The 19,959-nt window shown below is 37.9% G+C and overlaps 2 protein-coding genes across 2 annotated transcripts in view; both read right to left on the minus strand.

The window, feature by feature from the left end:
* Positions 1–19,959, minus strand: part of LOC309510013 (uncharacterized protein) — a gene marked incomplete at its 3' end in the record, with an annotated part of 1,894,646 nt that overhangs the window by 1,257,377 nt on the left and 617,310 nt on the right. The window contains exon 19 of the mRNA XM_082191149.1: positions 1,905–2,075. Coding sequence (XP_082047275.1) covers positions 1,905–2,075 — 171 coding nt within the window. The remainder of the gene's footprint in view (positions 1–1,904; positions 2,076–19,959) is intronic.
* On the minus strand, positions 14,510–18,988 carry LOC309510016 (NLR family CARD domain-containing protein 3-like). The gene is made up of 3 exons (XM_082191152.1): positions 18,859–18,988; positions 16,548–16,655; positions 14,510–16,366 (listed from the first exon to the last, which is right to left on the minus strand). The coding sequence occupies exons 1-3, from the start codon at positions 18,906–18,908 to the stop codon at positions 14,569–14,571; spliced, it is 1,956 nt and encodes a 651-aa protein (XP_082047278.1). The 5' UTR covers positions 18,909–18,988; the 3' UTR covers positions 14,510–14,568.

Here is a 19,959-nt window from a genome sequence, read left to right on the forward strand (position 1 = left end):
ATATTTATAGTGTTAATATTAATTTGCGAGTCCACAAAACTCATTCTCTTAAATGGCTTGGGTCTGCGGAGCATTCACAGCGTACAGTATACGTATACTTGTAACTCACTTTTCTCCTCACTTAACAAATCTGTTCTTCATCGACTGCAATCTATTCCAAATTCTGCTGCTAGGTTACTCACTAGATCAAATAGGCGCACCCATATCACCCCGATACTTTGCTCCCTTCACTGGCTTCCTGTAATTTACAGGATCCAATTCAAAATTTTAATCATAACCTATAGGGCTTTACATGGTCAGGCCCCTGCTTATCTTGCTGACATAATTCATCTTCATACCCCTCTCCGGTCTCTCAGGTCTAATAATCTGCTATCTACGCTACGCACTCGTTTAAAGACAGGTGGGGATAGAGCCTTCGCCGCTATGGCATCCAGACTATGGAATGCTTTGCCAAACATTTTATTTTGTTCTTTATTATGTTTTATTGTCTATTGTAAAGCGCTTTGTGACCTAGTCTGTGAAAGGCGCTGTATAAATACATTTTACTTACTTATTATATATTTTATAATGAAAAAGACTAATAAAATTGTCTCTTCATATTAAATGGATAACAATATTTGTCTGGACACTTGAAAAATGTGTAATAATGGGGTCTATAAAACTTAAACATTTAATGATTTATAAGCATTTCACATATTTCTACACTAATTATACAAAACTATTCTGCCAGTGCACCATACTGTACAAATGAACTAGATCAATGTTCATTCTTGTCTGAAACTTTGGAGGAGACAAATATGAGACCACCAGGGTCTTTAGTTTAGGGAAAAACTCTGAGCACAGTGTGTGATGTTGTTGAGATCACTTCTAAACTTTGGAGGAGACAAATATGAGATCTCCAGTATGAAGGGCCGTTAGGCAACAATTATTGAAAAGCCTCAACACTAGTGAAACGAAAAACATTGATCAACCTTGGTGAAATTCATTCATACGCATTACTGAAATAAGAAGAGATTTCGGTAGTTGATGATGGCTAATTTCCCTTGAAAAGGAAGTTGTGTGTCCGCACTTCTGTTTAATTTGGCGCGTCTCACAAACTCTTTTAAGCAATGTCTGTTAGTTGTAACGAGTTGTATGGGAAGCCAAACACACCAACAGTGGGACGAAACGGAGCGGTGTTACAGAGCTCATGCCGTGCTGACATCATCGGTGCGGCTCAATGGACCGAGCTGTGTGACCGACTCGACATCGCAGGGAGGACGTGTTTGCTAGCGAAACCGAATGGACAGAGCAAACTAATCTCACCAGCGCGGCGCTGACCATGTTACTTTATTCATTACTGCTCCGCAGAAGTTCAGGTGTTTCCCTGCATATAGGATAATGAAGATCAGCATGAAGTTATTACATTTCTTTTGCTTATTATCTTTCATATTAATACATTAGTAGTTTTTGAAAAGCTACTTTGAATAATTGTATTTTTGTAGCCACGGAAAGAACCGTTCAAAGCAGAAACTTCAACGATCAAGGACTGTGCAGTGCCGGGGGAACTATAGGATCAGGGTTGGGAAACACTATTATTGCACAGAAACATCATTAGGGAAAACACTGTTGAGTAAACGTGGGGGAAAAGAGTTGTCATTGTAGTCAGAGTGAAACAGACTAAAATTATTGAACATAATGAATATAATGAAATACTGACTACATTTAAAGGATATATTTTAAAAAGAATGTAAAAATGAACACTAATACCAGATCATGAGATTAGACATTTGTGTACACCTGTGATTTCTGTGCTGAGATTTAGTGTTTACAGAACATTTTACAAGCTAATTTTAGTCCTAAAATGTACATCAAATGATTCGTCTTACTGAGGACATGTGTGACTATCAGAGAGACAAACTTACCCCAGTGTCTTCAGTTTACAGTGAGGATCCTCCAGTACAGCAGAGAGCAGATGAACTGAATCTCCTAGTTTATTCTCAGACAGATTCAGATCTCTCAGGTGTGAGGGGTTTGATCTCAGAGCTGAAGCCAGAGCAGAACAACCTTCATCTGTGACTCCACAATCCCACAACCTGTAGAGAACAATGACACACTCTTCACTCTCTCAGTTCAGATCAACACGTACAAGCCACAATTCTACACAGACTATACATATGTCTAAATTTCAATTGGAGATTTATCAGTCATAAAAAAATAAAGAAATTCAAAAAGCTTTCAACACATGTTCTTCATAAATCCAACCGTTCTAAATGCGCTCAAACACAACTACACCTCTTCTCTGTGACAGACTCATTGTGAAGATGAAAGCACACAAGAGTATGGTAGGTTAACTACTGACTATAAGTAACTTTGTAACTACATGCCAACTTATTCTAACCCTAACCCTACTAGTCTACTAATAAATCTATTAACACTCCAATGGGAGTTAGTAGACATGTGCAACTGTACTTATAGTCAACAGAATGTGTTCAAAGGACCATTCAAATAAAGTGAAACCAATATGGTCAAACCTAAACTGATAATTATGACAACACTGTTGCTGACAGTGAACATACCATGAGGTTTTACTGGATATGCAGTGATTGTTTCTGTCTTCCTAATGCTACCTTCTGCCTCTCTGTTTTGCTCTTGCACACAATCTACTTCATGCCTTCTGTCCTCTGATTGATAGTTTATACAAAAAATAAAATAAAAATAAAAAAGTATTTTTTGCTGAGAAATGATTAATGATTCATGATTATTATAAATTAATGTAAGAAACATTCACTGGACTGAAGCAACTGGGTTTATTGATTATTAATCCACCATTTGTTAATGTTAAAAAAATGAATTCTTCTGACATTTTTTCATGTTAATATAAATGTCAAATATGACGCAATAGGCTTTTGGGGAACATTTTCCATCTCTTAATTATCATTGATTTGCACTGAATTGCATATGAGCCATAAAAGCGACGTATAAATTTTTTACATTAAAAAATGGTGTATTAATAATCAATAAACCCCAGTTGCTTTATAGTAAATATTTCTTACATTTACTTTATAAACATAATTAAAGATTTTCTGAGCAAAAGGACCTTACTTAAAAAAAAATTAAAATAAAATTAAAAGTCACCAGATCTAAATATTCACAACAAACACCCTTTCAACATGAAAACTGAGAAATTAAACCAACACTTTCCCTGCTTATCTCAGGATACAAGTGCCATCTGAAATTTTCTTCTAGAATGATCATTTTTATCAAGCTCGTATATTTAAGTTCAGTAATTTCACTTAAATGGCAATTACTGAAATTACTGAACTTAAATATACAAGCTTGATAAAAATGATCATTCTAGAAGAAAATTTCAGATGGCACTTAGAGGCTTTTGCATCTGAACTCTTCAATTATATGAATATACTATATGAATTATAAATAATTACAATTCATTTAATATAAACATACAATTATTTCACTCTAAACTGCTTTAATTTGGAGTGAGAGATACAGGGGGAGTGGCTTTATTGCATCAGATACATGTCACTTTACTCACAGCTGATTGGTCCAGTTTTGGTTTGTGATCTCGAACACAGAATACATTCATTTTATTCAAGGTCATCCTGCAGCGCAAGTTACCATGGTGATCGAACCCGCTAAAAACCAATCCACCTTCTTGAGCCCGAAAAAATAGAGTTTGCTCAAAATAATCTCAAATTTACAAGGGGAGCAACTGAAACTGGCTTCATGCAACAGGACACAGAAACAGTGGGAAACACTGCTGTAACAAACACCACTCACTGTCATTCTGAAGTGCTCCTGAAGAGTTTAATGAGCTGGTTTAGTGTGTTGGATCTGAACTCTGCTGATAGGTAGATCTCCAGGAACAGTTTTGGGCGCTCCAGATTTAGATTGGTACCAGATCATGAGATTAGACATTTGTGTACACCTGTGATTTCTGTGCTGAGATTCAGTGTTTACAGAAACTTTTACAAGCTAATTTTAGTCCTAAAATTTACATCAAATGATTCGTCTCACTGAGGACAAAGACATGTGTGACAATCAGCGTTTCATAACTGCAGGATGTTTTACTTACAGCAGCCTTAGCATATTGACATCATGAGCCAAGTAATATTGTTTAACACCAATTACCAGTGTGCACATTAACATTCTCATGTATCTCAAAAAAGATGAATTTAATTATTTATGTCCAGAGTTCAGATAGCTTTACTGCTTGAAAGTCTTTGTAAAGTTAAATTGAACTGCCGTCTTCCCCTGTATAAGTAAGTGCAGCACTCCTGAAAAAGAGTAAGGATTAAAGAAAAATGAAATAAAAGAGAGCGCAGCAGTGCTTCTTTGTTGTTATATTTACTCAGAATGAAGTGCATCACGGGCGCGCACCACCCACTGAAGTGTGCGGTGACGTAATCACGCTGGTATGCCAAGCGAAAATAATTAATTTAATTAATGCACATAACAAAGCACAAATAAGAAATTGACCAGTATATAAAAGTATTAGAAAAATAACATTTTAGTATATTATAATGGCATTGAAGAAATTGTACAAACAAAAACAGCTTGTACTCCTACATAAGCATCAGTAGCCACGAGTCGCATTGGTGTGACGTCAACTCCCCTCTTCGATTGATTGGCTAGAGGAGTAGCTGTCAATCTAGAACTAGTGGACCAATGGTGACGCTTAAGCCTGCCCTAATTTACATGAAACTCGAACTGCAACATTTGGGAAAGCAAGCGCAGAACATAGAAAGAAGAGCAAAGAGAAAAACAGCACAAGCGTACAAAAGAGTAAAATATGAGCAGAAAATGCAAGAAAGCACAAAGTACACAGTAATAAAACCAAGGAAAACATACTTTTTAAGAAAGCATGACCATAAGTTTAAGTTTTCTGCAAAATAACTTTTAATGTGTTTAAAGTTTTTATTCATGCTTGTTATTTCTTGATTCACGCTTATTATATTTTGATCCATGACCACGTTGTTTGCAATTCTGATCATTTTGCATTCTTTTTTTTCAGTTTGTGCAATATATTTTTACATGTGTTTTAAAATTTTTGATTCACACTTATTATTTTTTTATACGTGACCGCTATATATTTGGCGGGAATTTGATCCCATAAACTGGACTCGCGTCCTCGGGAGTCATTCTCCTGAGTCGGACTTGGCAATTAACTTGGCAATCCGAACTTTGTGTACTTGCTATCGAGAAACGCCTAATGTCGGCGCTTGGCTTCTTGTGACAAACACGCCGGGAAGCAAGAACAAGATCTGCTGTATGTCATCCATTGTTGTTTATGTTGCTTTCTTCACGCGGAAATGACATCGTTCCAGTCTCACACAAAGCCCGCCCTTTTACCCATATATGGATTGGCCAGAAGGTGGGCGGGGTTAGGATTTCCCGAGATTTTCCAAGATGGCGCCGCCCATACCCCCCATAAACGGCTCCAAACCCGTTCTTCAGAAAGTCTATGGGTGACGTCACAGACGCTTTGTCCATATTTTTTACAGTCTATGGTTTATTCGAGCAAAAAAGTGTTAATTTGAGCAATTCCGTCAAAGAAGCAACACAAAGCCTGTAAAGCACTGAAATAAATATCAGTAAATATTGGAAACTTAAATAATATAAAGTTAAATCTATAAAAAAAAAAAAAAAAACTTCCTACTTCCACACAAAGACGCGTGATTCCACATGAAGCCTACAGTTCTGCGCTTTGAGAGGGATGTGGGACACGAGGAGGAAAGAGTCAGAGACCATCAATCTATTTTCTGATATCTTCATGTTTTCTAGGCTACTTGTTGTATAAGGTATGAAAAGCGAATTTAATCTTCCACAACCCAGCGGGCACCTTGACGTCAATTTAACATCAATATGACATCAACATTGATGTCAAAATGACGTCACGAAATAGGTCAAAAATGAAAGTCATATTGATGTCAAAGTGATGTCAAGATTTTGACCTCTGCTGATGTCATTTTGCCAAACAAAAAGGTGAAATGCATGGCCGTACACTTATTACACGCTTCACTTAAAACTAACCAGATTTACTTTATTTAATTTCCGGTTTAATGAAATCATATTTTGCATTTTAAAGTCACCATGATGGTGGTTAGCGTTTGCTTTAGTTGGGCTCTTGACGCTTGACTTTTTAAAGGTCCCCTATTATGCCCCTTTTGACAAGATGTAAAATAAGTCTCTGATGTCCCCAGAGTGTGTATGTGAAGTTTTAGCTCAAAATACCCAACAGATAATTTTTTTACAGCATGTTTAAATTGTCATTTTTGGGGGCTCAGAAAAACACGCTGTTTTAGTGTGTGCCCTTCAAATGCAAATAAGCTGCTGCTGCACGACACAGGGGGCGGAGCTTCATGAGCTCGCGCTCAGTCTCAGGACAATTTCATCTCACGGAATGATGATAATAATATCAGAAACTCTCAGTAACGGTGTTCATTTCGACCCGGAGTCGGACAATAATGCCTACAGAGTCAGAGTGCTGTATAGAGATGGAACAGGTATTACGGTTATAACGTATTTGTCATCTGCTTGTATGTATCCACTATTAATAGCCTACAAGTCTGCTGTTTCGGACCAGGTCCGAATGATGATCAAACATATACTGATGAGTTTAATAAAGTTTATTGTACATAACACAAAAGATGAAGCATCAGTTTTACTTCAGAAAATCACCGTAAGAGCTGAGTAAACACAGTAAGTTATAAGAAGTGCGCAAGTACATAAACAAATTTCAGTAGAGTTGAGGGAGCATTTTCTTTAAAAAACTAAATAATTCCACCTCGTCTTCAGCGGCTGCCTCAGATTTCGGGAGTAAATAGAGAGAGAGCTATGTGGATTAATACATCCAGCCACACAACACTTACAACGCTTGGGAGACATTCTCGTCAGTGCAGCAGCTGTGAACTCGATCAGGGCGGGTCTATGTTCAAACGGCAGTGTCTGTCAACACTCGTGGGCGGGGCCTGTGCTGTAGTGACGTCACTAAAACAGCATTCTGAAAACAGGTCGTTGGGAGACACTGCTGATGATTTATGGGGATTAATAAAAGTGGATTTTTATCACTATTGGGTGGTTCTGTACACACACTGCCAACACACATTTATGTCCAAACAGCATGCAAAAGTGAATTTTGCATAATATGGGACCTTTAATATAAAATGTCTCTGGCTGCTATAATTGTCTGTTTATAAAGCACAATTGTTGTAGCAAAAAAAGCCATGAGAAAATGAGACCAGGTGATGTTGGCTGTTTATTGATGATGACGACAATATCATCATGTAATTGCCTGAATCCCTGATCTTATTCAATGTCTAATGCTATGATTATATAGGACTTGTGATTTTAAAACTGTTTTATTCATAATCATTAATGGCAAAAGAAGTCATGTCTAGCAGTGTTGTTTATCAAATAATATACTTGGTTTTTAAAAACTATTTAGTGCACAAAAACCTTTCATCTATGGCAGTGGTCACCAACCTTTTCAAGCCGAAGATCCCTGACCTCGGCCTTAATGAAAGGCAAGATCTACCTATCGAAGAATAGATAGAAAAAGACAGCCCAGATTGTACTTCCAACTTGAGGCCTTTTATTTAGTATTTGAATTGTATTTGAATTTAATATACATTAAATGTTCTTTTCTTTTTCTTTTTTTACTTAACCCGGAAGCAACCATCATATAATCAGATCATATGAAGTGGCACTGAACTCAAGAAAAATGCCATTGTCAGCAGTAAAGTGCTTATTCACTGAAGTTTCTGACGGTACTACCTACCCTTAACATTTTATAAATGAACTGTGCAAACAAAATTATCAACAATCTCAATTAAGCTAAGTGCAGTTATGTCCCATATGCAACATCACTTTTCTCAATGCCACCAGAAGGCAAAACTGCTGCAGTAATGTTACTCACTCAAGTCAGTGTGATGGCTGTGACTGAATACTCTCTGTGAGTCCTCTGAAGTCTGGCTCATAGCTAGAGACAGCCAGTTTGAGGCAGTCTGTGAGGTGTCTGTCAGTAAGGCGGCTCCTGTATTTTGATTTGATTATTTTCATCTGTGAAAATGCCATTTCACAGAGGTAAGTTGATCCAAAATAGGCACTCACTTTTAGTGCACATGCAGTGAGGAGCGGAAACTTTTCTCTGTTGACAAGTCCCCAAAAGTCACTGTCCCTTGATCTGGCTTTCAGCTCAATGTCATTTTGCAAATCAACCATCTCCATGTCAACTCCACTTGACAAAGAAAATACTTGCTGGAATTTGGCTGCAACCTGTTCTATATCAATGATCATGAATGGGTTTGAGATAAATGCAGCAATGCATTCCATTTCGTTTAACTCACCAAAACGCATATTGAACTCTGTTGCAACTTTGTCCAGGTGAGCACAGTATTTCTCAGGGTGAAAAACGTCCTTGTCTTTAATGCTCTGTGACATTTTTTCCAGGTTGGGAAAGTGTGTTAGCCTCCCGTTTTTAAGATGTGTGATCCAAACACCGAGCTTAGACTTAAAAGCATTCACTGCGCTGATCATGTGTGGCAGGTGTCGGTCTTTTCCCTGGAGCTCGTTATTGAGTGTATTCAGCTTTGCGGTCAAGTCTGTCAGAAACCCCAGGTCACACAGCCACACATCATCTGACAGTTCCTTGTGCTCCTCGTTTCTTGCAGATAGAAATGTCTTTATCTCAGGCAGTAAGTCAACAAACCGCTGGAGCACTTTTCCGCGGCTCAACCACCGCACATCAGCATGAAGTAGTAGATCTCCGTACGCGGCATCGAGCTCATCCAGTAACGCCTTGAATAAGCGACGCTGAAGTGCTTTTGCTCGTATCGAGTTTATCAGTTTGACCACCAATGACATTACGTGTGAAAAATCTACGACTTTCCCTGCTAAGGCCTGCTGATGAATGACACAATGATAATTCTTGAACTCGGGAAAATCAGGGTCATTACGGCACAGTGCTATAAAACCAAGGCGCACGCCACGCATCGCCGGTGCTCCGTCGGTGGTAATTGCTACCAGTTTATGAATGGGGATATCATTTTCGCTTACATATTTTTTAAACTCAGTGTAAATATCCTCACCTCGCGTTCTCTCCTTTAAGTGCAAAAGAGTGAGGAAGTCCTCTTTTGTTGTAGAATCCTGGAAAGCCATTCTGACAAAAACAACAAGCTGAGCTGTGTCCACTGCATCCAGAGATTCGTCGAACTGCAGTGAAAAATATTCACAGAGTGACAAGTCCTTTAACACCTGTCGATCCACGTCCTCTGACAGTGACTCGACCCTCCTTGCCACTGATGCAGGGCCGAGAGGTACAGCACGGAGTGAGGCTTTTATGTCGTCTTTGTTTTTGAAATCCTTGAAAATAGTCTCTGCAGTAATGGCCATGGCTTCCTTGAATACTTCGCCATCCGTAAAAGGCTTTTTGTTTTTAGCCAGAAAGTGACTTACACGAAACGATGCTTCAGTAGCAGCCTTATTTTGATCAGCAGATTTTGTAAAAAGTGATTGCTGGGCCTTCAACTCAGATCTCAGCTCGTCAACTTTCCGTGCACGAATCGCGCTCTTTTGCGGGTAGCGGTCTTTAAATTTCGGATGGTTGGTATTGTGATGCCGCTCCAGATTCCCTCTTTTACATAATGCTTGTTTTTGGTGGCACAACATACATACACACTTATCTTTTACCAAGGTAAACAGAAATTCCTGTTCCCATTCTGGATGAAAATTGTATGTTTTTGCCTTCTTTCGTGGAGCCTCCGCCATTCTAGTTTGTAGTAGGCTATGTTACCTCGCGCGGGCTATCACCATGGAGATCCATATTGACGTTTGCGACAGTTAATTTACGGGTGCTTTTCTTTTATCTGATTGGTCACTTCATTGAAAATAAAGCAGTTGGATTAAGAAATACAGATGCTTGCAAAACTGAAAACGTTTTTATTTTCGGGAGCTACCAGGACAGTGATAAAGATCTACCAGTCGATCGCGATCGACGGGTTGGCGACCACTGATCTATGGCATTACTTAGACGCACACAGACATCAAGAAACAGCATATGAATCTCAACAATGGTGACATTCAAACAAAATATCCAGATAATCAGATCAACTCTGAGCATAAAACAAGCTATAAAAAATCCAGCTGCATAATTTGTTAAAGCCGCAATGCATGCTGGGAGATAAGGGTGAGTTTTGATTGGTGGTACCCAGCATGCACTGCAGCATGAAGCATTTCATTGACTGTCACCATTGTTGAGAGTCATAATCTGATGGCTAGGTAATAATGTAGAGGAAAAAGTTTAATGCTTTAAATGCTTTTAAAATCCTTTACATTATTTGATAAACAACATTACTCTCATGCTGTAAAATTAAATGGCTTCTATTATAAAACAATATTAAAACCACAAGTCCAATATGATCAAAACATTAGACCCAGAATAAGATCAGGGATTCAGGCAATTACATGATGATATCGTCATCATCATCAATAAACAGCCAACATCACCCGACCTCATTTTCTCATGGCTTTTTTTGCTACAACAATTGTGTTTTATAAACACACAATTATAGCAGCCAGAGAAATTTTTATATTAAAAAGTCAAGCGTCAAGAGCCCAACTAAAGCAAACGCTAACCACCATCATGGTGTCTTTAAAATACAAAATATGATTTCTTTAAACCGGAAATTAAATAAAGTAAATCTGGTCTCAAATTGACATCGACACTTTGACGTCAATATGACTTTCATTTTTGACCTATTTCGTGACGTCATTTTGACATCAAGGTGCCCGCTGGGAAGGGCAAGACATTTAAGCTATGTTTGAAATTGCGCTGCCAGAGAGAGCGAGACGAAAAATCACCCGCGCGTGTGAAACGCGCTTTACAAATAAACTTGACGCGCCTTGCATGTCTAATAACAAGCAAAAACTGTGTTAAAATGAATCTGACGTGCAAGTAAAAATGTAGGCTATCTGTCCAACAACGTTTTTCTACTTTGCCACAGTAAAGAATCTGAATATAATAGGCCTAATTAAAAGCAAACCAAGGAAGAAACGTTTATAATCCCCTTAGAAAATCGAGACGTGACTGAAGATTTGAGGGGAAAAAACAAGAGATTACATGCAGGGATGAGTCACGATTTTTGAATATTCGATTAGTTTATTTAATTAATGAATTATAGAATATCGAATAGGTTGTCTAATTATTCTCTAAAATAAAATATCCATGTTTTTGGTGCTAATGCGGTGGTGCATATAATTACGTTCTGTAATAAGGTCCTGTGTCCTGAATGTTCAAGGACAAAGTTTTTGCACTTCCCTCCTAAGTTGCACTTCAGTAAATGTGTAGAAGATGTTCACAGATTTAATGTGACATTTGAAGTGAGTTGAGCAGTCTTAATCCTAATTTTTTGTAATGCCTTTGAATAATATGGGGGACATGAATCGCAATATATCGCAGAATCGAAACGCAATACTTGCTGTATCGCAATATGTTAAGAATTGCAATAATATTGAATCGTGGCCCAAATATCACAATACTATCGGATTGTCAAATTTTTGCCAATTCCCACCTCTAGAACCAATGAAATGTGATTTTCAAACTCATACTGATTTAAACAAAATGATTTTACCCACACTGACTGACACATCCGAAGCGTGCCTCAAAGACGCCTCAGACAGCGCGTGATCCCGATATACTCTTATACCTACACAGAATTACAGCATTTCAAAATATCTGTCTTGGCGAGTATTCAAGCAAACATAATCTGCTATGTCTTAAGTGAACATTTGGTTAACTGTTGGGGAAAAACATGTGATGTGTAACATTATATTAGACCCATGCAGTACAGTAGGTCTGAATATATAGTCTTTTTCATTAATGTTAATCAAACAATTGTGGTACCATGGGGGAAAAATAAAAAATTTGGTGTTTTTACCAGAGATTTTACTTCAATTAAAGTCAAACAGGTGTAGCTCAGTCATGAACATTTGCTCATTGCGACTCATTTTGCCAGAACGGGTCACGTATGTCAGCAGACGCATATGTAAAATCAAAACTGCCTAATGTTACTTGATGAAATGTCGACGCAGGACGAGGTATAGGACTGTGAAGCTTTGGGGGTGTTGTTGGACTTGAACTTCTGAATCCGATCCAGACGTAGTCTGAATATCTAATATCTAAAAATTCTTAAATCAAGATACATAAGCAATTTTTCAGTATACAAGACTTTAACATTTTAAGTTATTGTGCTAAATTTATCTTAAATTAAGAATACAAAAAAGAAAAGAAGACAAAAATACGGAGAAAGAAATTTATTTTCTGCGGGGTAAGTCCTAAAATTTACATCAAAGCATTTAGTCCAGGGTTCCTCAAATCCGGTTTTGAAGTGCCGCTGTCCTGCAGAGTTTCTCCAACCCCAATTAAAGACGCCTGAACAAGCTAATCCATGTCTTCAGAGTTACAGGAAGGAGAGTTTTATCAGGGTTTGAGCTAAACTCAGTAAGGCGCGGCCCTCCAGTGCCAGATTTGTGGAACCCTGATTTAGTCTTACAGAAGACATTAACATGTCTGACTATGATATACTGTAGATGATCTTACCGGAGTTTCTCCAGTTTACAGTCAGGATCCTCCAGTACAACAGAGAGAAGCTTCACACCCGGATCTCGTAGTTTTCTATTATTCAGATCCAGTTGTCTCAGTTGTGAGGGGTTTGATATCAGAGCTGAAGTCAGAGCAGCACAATCTTTCTCTGTGACTCCACAATCACTCAAACTGTAGAGAGATGAAAATCATACTAGGTAAACACTATGAACTGAAAACAAAAAGCTCCAAGCAATGGAGCAAAAATAGACAATTTGTAGATGGAGTAAAGAAAACACTGCACTTGGTCACCAATGGATGGCATTGTCTCAAAATTACTCAGGAACCTTGAGGTAATGGTGTCACAGATTACAATTGGAGAGAGTTAAGTGTGAATAAAAGACAAATGGGACATGGTATGGACTCAGGATAACAAACTCTCAGTGTGCAAAAGAACAAGATTCTGAACAGACACGACATATACAACATAAAATTAAACCAACTAACTCCACGCTTTGCTCTAAATGTAAGACCGCATTCTTGGGCTAGAATTCTTGGCCTCCCTTGCAGGTGAATAACCAATAAACATGCTATATGAATATTTTATTTTTTGTCCGTTGTTGCCAGGAAAACTACTTTATAAAACTGGATCAGTGATAAATCACTCTCTTTGTCTAGCATATAATTAAGAAAAATTATTCCCATGACAAGAATTTTACTACCATCAACTGATATCTCAACCATGATAGCCTTTTTTTTTTAAATAACATTTGTGCTTTATTATGTCATATTATACATGCTTTATTATATATATATTATGATGTCATATTTATAGATTTTGACCTTTGCCTTTTTAGTCCAGTCTTTGGCTCTATCCAGTTGATGTTGTTTACCTCTATTATAAGAGTTGGGCTTTGTTTGTCTGTTTAAAATGTAATACTTAAAATGTTAAAGGATTAGTTCACCCAAAAATGAAAATGATGTCATTAATGACTCACCCTCATGTCGTTCCAAGCCCGTAAGACCTCCGTTCATCTTCGGAACACAGTTTAAGATATTTTAGATTTAGTCCGAGAGCTTTCTGTCTTTTCTGGTATACTGTCCATGTCCAGAAAGGTAATAAAAACATCATCAAAGTAGTCCATGTGACATCAGTGGGTTAGTTAGAAGTTTTTGAAGCATCGAAAATACTTTTTGTGCGAAAACAAACAAACAAAAAAAAACAGACTTTATTCCACTATTAATTTCCTTCTCTCTGCGCCTCGAGTTAGTTCACGTAGTGTAACAGCGTAGCGCTTCTGTGTTATACGTCACACGTAAGCTCACTATTGGCCGATGCTGGTCATGTGTGTGGTCAAACTTCTAACTAACCCACTGATGTCAAATGGACTACTTTGATGATGTTTTTATTACCTTTCTGGACATGGACAGTATACCGTACATACATTTTCAATGGAGGGACAGAAAGCTCTCGGACTAAATCTAAAATATCTTAAACTGTTCCGAAGATGAACGGAGGTCTTACGGGCTTGGAACGACATGAGGGTGAGTCATTAATTACATAATTTTCATTTTTGAGTGAACTAACCCTTTAATGAAAACCTCAACAAAGTAGTCAAGTTTCATTGTCAAATTTGCAACAATAAAGAATTAACTTTTAATGTGGATCAAATCCATATCAATGGTTTAAGTACTAATTCATTTGTAACATTAAACTTGTTTATTTTAAATGAATCCTCATGTTGAAGACATTGGGTGTCAGGTGCTTTAACACAAGTTTGAGTCAGCTTGTATTGTTTCCCAATCACATCTCCCCGTCATTATTCACATCAATAAAATAGATTTAAAAAAATCAGAAAAACAATAAAAACAAGTATGCTGCCATATTGCTCCTATTACTGATACAATAAATGTTTGTATGTTTCTTAGATTTATGAGCTTTTTATTTTCTTTTGTTTTAACAGTAAAGTGATAGTTTTCACTGATACTTACTGAACTTTAATCACGGGCAGCAGCTTCTGAAGAACCTTCAGTTTTTCAGCTTTATTGTTTTCTCCAACAAATGTATTAATATCAAACTTCTCCAGACTCTTCTCTGATGTCAACAACACAAAAACTACAGCTGACCACTGAGATGAAGAGAGTCTGGCTTCACTTATTGTTCCAGATTTCAGATACTGTTGTATTTCCTCCACTAGTGACTGGTCACCCAGTTCATTCAGACAGTGGAACAGATTGATGGATTTCTCTGGAGAGTCAATGGTCCTGATCTTCTTCTTGATGTACTCAACTGTTTTCTCATTGCTGTCAGAACTCCTTCTCGGTGTCATTAGTCCCTGAAGGAGAATCTGATGAGACTCCACTGACAAACCCAGAAGGAAGCGCAGGAAAAGGTCCAGATGTCCATTTTTACTCTGTAGAGCCTCATTCATGGCTCTCTCATGGAGCTCAGAAAATGAAACATGTTCTGATAAATCGAGTTTAAACCAGTCCTTAAACATAGACAACAAACCTGGTTTAGAGACTGGGTCAAATACATTCCTGTTGTTGTTTGTGAAGCAGAGGTGCACATATAAAGCTGCTAGATGTTCCTGAACACTCAGGTGAACAAAGCAGAAGACTTTCGCCTGATACAGGCCTGACTCCTCTCTGAAGATCTGAGTGCACAATCCTGAGTACACTGATGCTTCTGTCACATCAATGTCACACTCTCTCAGGTCTTTCTCATAGAAGATCACATTGCCTTTCACAAGCTGCTGAAAAGCCACTTTTCCCAGTTTGAGGATCATGTCTTCATCTGTCAGGTTCTTCTCATAGTCTTTCTCCTGTTTGATGTTGGACTGAAGGATCAGGAAGTGTGTGTACATTTGAGTGAGAGTCTTGGGAATCTCTCCACTCTCTGCTTCACTCAACATCTTCTCTAGAACAGTGGCTGAGATCCAGCAGAACACTGGGATGTGGCACATGATGTAGAGGCTCCTTGATGACTTCAGGTGTGAGATGATTGTATTGGCCAGACTCTGATCACTGATTCTCTTCCTGAAGTATTCCTCCTTCTGTGGCTCATTGAAGCCTCGTACCTCTGTCACTCGATGGACACACTCAGAGGGGACGAGATCGGCTGCTGCTGGTCTAGAGGTGATCCAGATCAGAGCAGAGGGAAGCAGATTCCCCGCAATGAGGTTCGTCAGCAGTACGTCCACTGAGGCTGATTCACTTACATCACAAAACCTCACATCACTCTGAAAATCCAGAGACAGACGACACTCATCCAGACCATCAAAGATGAACAACACTTTATATTTGTCACTGGATATTTCCATTTCTTTAGTTTCAGGGAAAAACACATGAAGAAGATCTGAAAGACTGAGTGTTTTGTCCTTCATCAAATTGATCTCTCTGAAAGGTAGTGGAAATATGAGCTGGACGTCCTGATTCACTTTGCCTTCAGCCCAGTCTAGGATGAACTTCTGCACAGAGACTGTTTTTCCAATGCCAGCGACTCCCTTTGTCAGCACAGTTGTGATGGGTTTGTTTTGTCCAGGTAAAGGTTTAAAGATGTCATTGCATTTGATGGGTTTGTCCTCTGTTGCTGCTCTCCTGGATTGTGTCTCAATCTGTCTCACCTCATGTTCATTACAGATCTCTCCACTGTCACCCTCTGTGATGTAGAGCTCTGTGTAGATCTCATTCAGGAGTGTTGGGTTTCCCTGCTTTGCTGTTCCCTCATTCAGCGACTTAAACTTCTTCATCAGATTTGATCTAAATGTGTTCAGGACTTCATGGCTGCAAAATTCAAATTCCATGTTACATGTATTACATAAGTTAAATATAGAGATAAATATATAGAGTAAAATGTCTTATTTATTCTCTGTATCATGACCAAGAACATATCATAATATTTAGGAAATGTGTTAATTATTAATGTGTTTTAATTTTGATCTCAATCTAAAATTCCACACTTTACCTGACACCAGCATCCCTGCTTTCATTAAAGTCCTGTAGTTGATTCATAGATTGGTCATTCTTCTTACAGGCGGGTTTTGTTACTGCTGATCTTTGTGGTGGGATTGACCTTAAACATCATGAAGAGAATCAAGAATCAGACACTCTGATATTGGTGGATTTGTTTTATATTACCTTAATAATTCACTGTCACCCTCTGAAAACAGATAATAAGTAAATGCACTTATTAATAAATCAACTGCTCAAGGGCACAACTGTAAAAATACTAAAAACAAAAACTATGAAAAAAAGTTTGTCAAGACAAACTTTGTGTTAGCTTGAGAAAGCTTGTTATATATTGTACATATTAAACTAAAATAATACATTATTGATTGATTGCTTATAATTTAACATCATGTCAGTTGTCAGAGCTATTTTAATGGTGAGAATAAAAGTAGCAAAATATAAAAAGAGAAATAAACTAAAAACTAAATTTACAAAAGTTTTTTAACTAATTCAGCCTCACTTAATAAAAAAAAAATCTATTAATACGAATCAACAGAATAAAAACAGAGTCCTAGAGGAGTTAAAACCATCGCATTCCGTTAAAATCTGCTTTAAAGATAGTGGACTCTGTCATAAGAGGCATAAAGGAGGATCTTCAACTGATAACAAAACCTTGTGCCTATTTGGCAATATGTGCAGATGATTTGGTCCCAGTGATTATCAGAGTAGAAACAATGTTTTCTATCAACAACAGGATTCATTTCATAAAGTTTAAAGGTCATATGATGCGATTTCTTGTTTTCCTTTTTCTTTAGTGTGTTATGTAGCTGTTAGTGCAAGTATAAGATCTGCAGAGTTACAAAGCTCAAAGTGTAAAACCTTAAGAGATATTCTTTATAAAAGTTATAAAGGCTCAGCCACGCCTTCCTAAAACTCTTCTTTCAAACACGCCCCAACAAATCTAGGTCAGTGTGTGGGGGCAGAGTTTCATAAATAAATGTATACGCAAAGAAAGAAGGCGTAACTTTTGTTCTCGCTGTATTATTGTTGCTGCCAGCGCCGCCATGTCGTGGAGACGTGTCCAAAAGAGGACACAATTAGATGATGATAATTTGCAGTGTGTGTGTTAACTACTCACTACTATGATGATTGCAAAGATGATCGCTCATCTTGGACATCTGCATTTTCCGGATCAGAATCGGGCTCGAATTGATAAGGTAGTTCTGACATGATCACATGCCTTTATTGCTTCTGGAGCTGATGTTCCAAATATGGTAAGGGGCGAGACATTTCCGTCACACGCTTGAAGGGGTGGTTGATTATGATTTCACTTTTTTAACTTTAGTTAGTGTGTAATGTTGAAGACGAAGTCCTTAAAAAATGCTAATCAATGAATAGAAGATAACACATAAGCTACCTAAATTCATCAACTAACCATTCAGAAATGTACTGTTGCATTCTACATGTTGTCACTTCTTGAGTCTCTCCATTATTGTCTGACTCTGGTTTGAACATAAACATTGACATTTTCAGTGCATGTCTGTGTGAGGTAAAAGGATATAAAATATCTGTGGGGTATTTTGAGCTAAAACTTCACATACACACACTGGGGACATCAAAGATTTATTTTACATCTTGTGAAAAGAGCATTATACCACCCCTTTAAGGTTATTGGGCCAATCACAATGTACTGGCTAGCTGGCCAATCAGAGCACGCCGCGCTTTTCAGAACGATGAGCTTTGTAAAAATCAACGCATTTCAGAAAGGCGGGGCATAGAGAAGCAACAATAATGTACAGTATGTGTAGAATAATGAGTATGTTTGTTTTTTAACGTAAAACCGCATAAACACATTGCATTACACCAAATACACCAAATAATGTTCTTTTTAGAACCGTCATATGACCCCTTTAATTGTATTACATTGATACCATCTGTTGGCCATTTTTGGAGGAGTCATTTTGGAGGAGGTTATAATGGGTTTGAGGTCAGAATATAGAATAGGGTATTTTTTTTTAGCTCTGAATATACATGTAAGGCCACAGCAGCACTGCTGCACATTACCTGCAATTCCACAACGCCCAGGTACCAACAAAAAGGACTGCAGTCCATTTAAAATGACCACAAAAGCTGGGTGTTTCAAATAATATAAGCATCTCTTTCAATAAAATGCTATTTATCTGATTCCAAGCCATGACATTGGAACACTCATAGATATGTCTCTCTTGCATCAGGTGAAGACAATGTCTATTATGAATATCATAAATACAAAATACAAAACACCATAATATTAAAATGTTAATCATGTCTTAAATGTTGTAGCCTACCTGAGATCAGTCTGTGTATTGTCATTCTTAAAATGTATTGGATAATCCATAGAGCCGTCACTCCTCAAAGACACACAGCTGGGCGCTGGTTCTGATCTCTCCTGCTGAACTGAACTATAACAGAACAGATTTAATTAGTTTTTGATGATAATCATCATATGTAAGATCTTCATACTGTTTGGATGAAAAGCACTTGAGGAGGGTTTAGACATTGTTTTCAAGAAATTCATTTAAAACAGACATCTCTTTTATTATGGGTCTATAAAGGGTTATTTAATGTATTCATTTAAAGTACCTGCAAACTGGAGAGAAATCTTCAACTCTGGATGTTTGTGTGTCATCCATGATGAAGCTGAAGTTGAAACAGTCTGATCTCCACTGACTCTGGGTGGAAATGACGAACAAACACAAAACTAAAGTAATTAAACTTAATTAAACATCTTTATCATTGATCTGATCATGAGAGTTGGAGGTAAATAGATAATGACATCGATGCGTTCACTCAAAAAGGTAATTTGAAAAATCATCACATAGCCTAACTTACAGCACGATACACAAAAGAAACCCTGTTCCTTTACTACAGGATGAAAAATGTCAAACACGTCCTTTCAGAAAAAAAGTATTAATGTGGACGTCACCTGTAAAGGGCCTCAAGACATAAAAAGTCCCCTTGATCCATATTTAGTCTAGATATCCAACCGATTCACAAACTCCTCCATCTTTTCCATCAAGTAGCTAGTACACACATTCCTGTCTACGGTTTTATAAAAGTTTCTGTGAAATACTTACTAATATTTTGTATCGGAACTTAGGAATCGACTGTCTGATTACATGGCGAAACATCAGATTCCCTTTCAAGGGAACTCCAGCTGTCGAGACGCGGTGGGAACGCCCTGCGTGATTGCGTCGTGAAGCACGTGTATAACCAGTCCAATGGAAAGACGAGACGTAATAGGCGGGTGAGATGGTGCTCGATGCAGAGCCAAATGGGAGGAGCTAGAGCTCGAGCTCACCCTTTTCTGGAGCTCCAGCTCCACCTTGCTAAATTTAGTGAGCGGGGATTCGCTGCAGCGTCAAATGGGAGGAGCTAGAGTTCTAGCT

This window comes from Leuciscus leuciscus (assembly GCF_965113295.1).
Source record: "Leuciscus leuciscus genome assembly, contig: SUPER_11_unloc_1, whole genome shotgun sequence".
NCBI lineage: Eukaryota > Metazoa > Chordata > Actinopteri > Cypriniformes > Leuciscidae > Leuciscus > Leuciscus leuciscus.

Coding starts and splice junctions, on each gene's coding strand:
- LOC309510016 (XM_082191152.1), bottom strand. CDS start 18,908: ATGGATTATCCAATACATTTTAAGAATGACAATACACAGACTGATCTC. Junction 16,656..18,858: donor AATACACAGACTGATCTCAG/GTAGGCTACAAC, acceptor ATGATGTTTAAG/GTCAATCCCACCACAAAGAT. Junction 16,367..16,547: donor AGCAGGGATGCTGGTGTCAG/GTAAAGTGTGGA, acceptor TGAATTTTGCAG/CCATGAAGTCCTGAACACAT.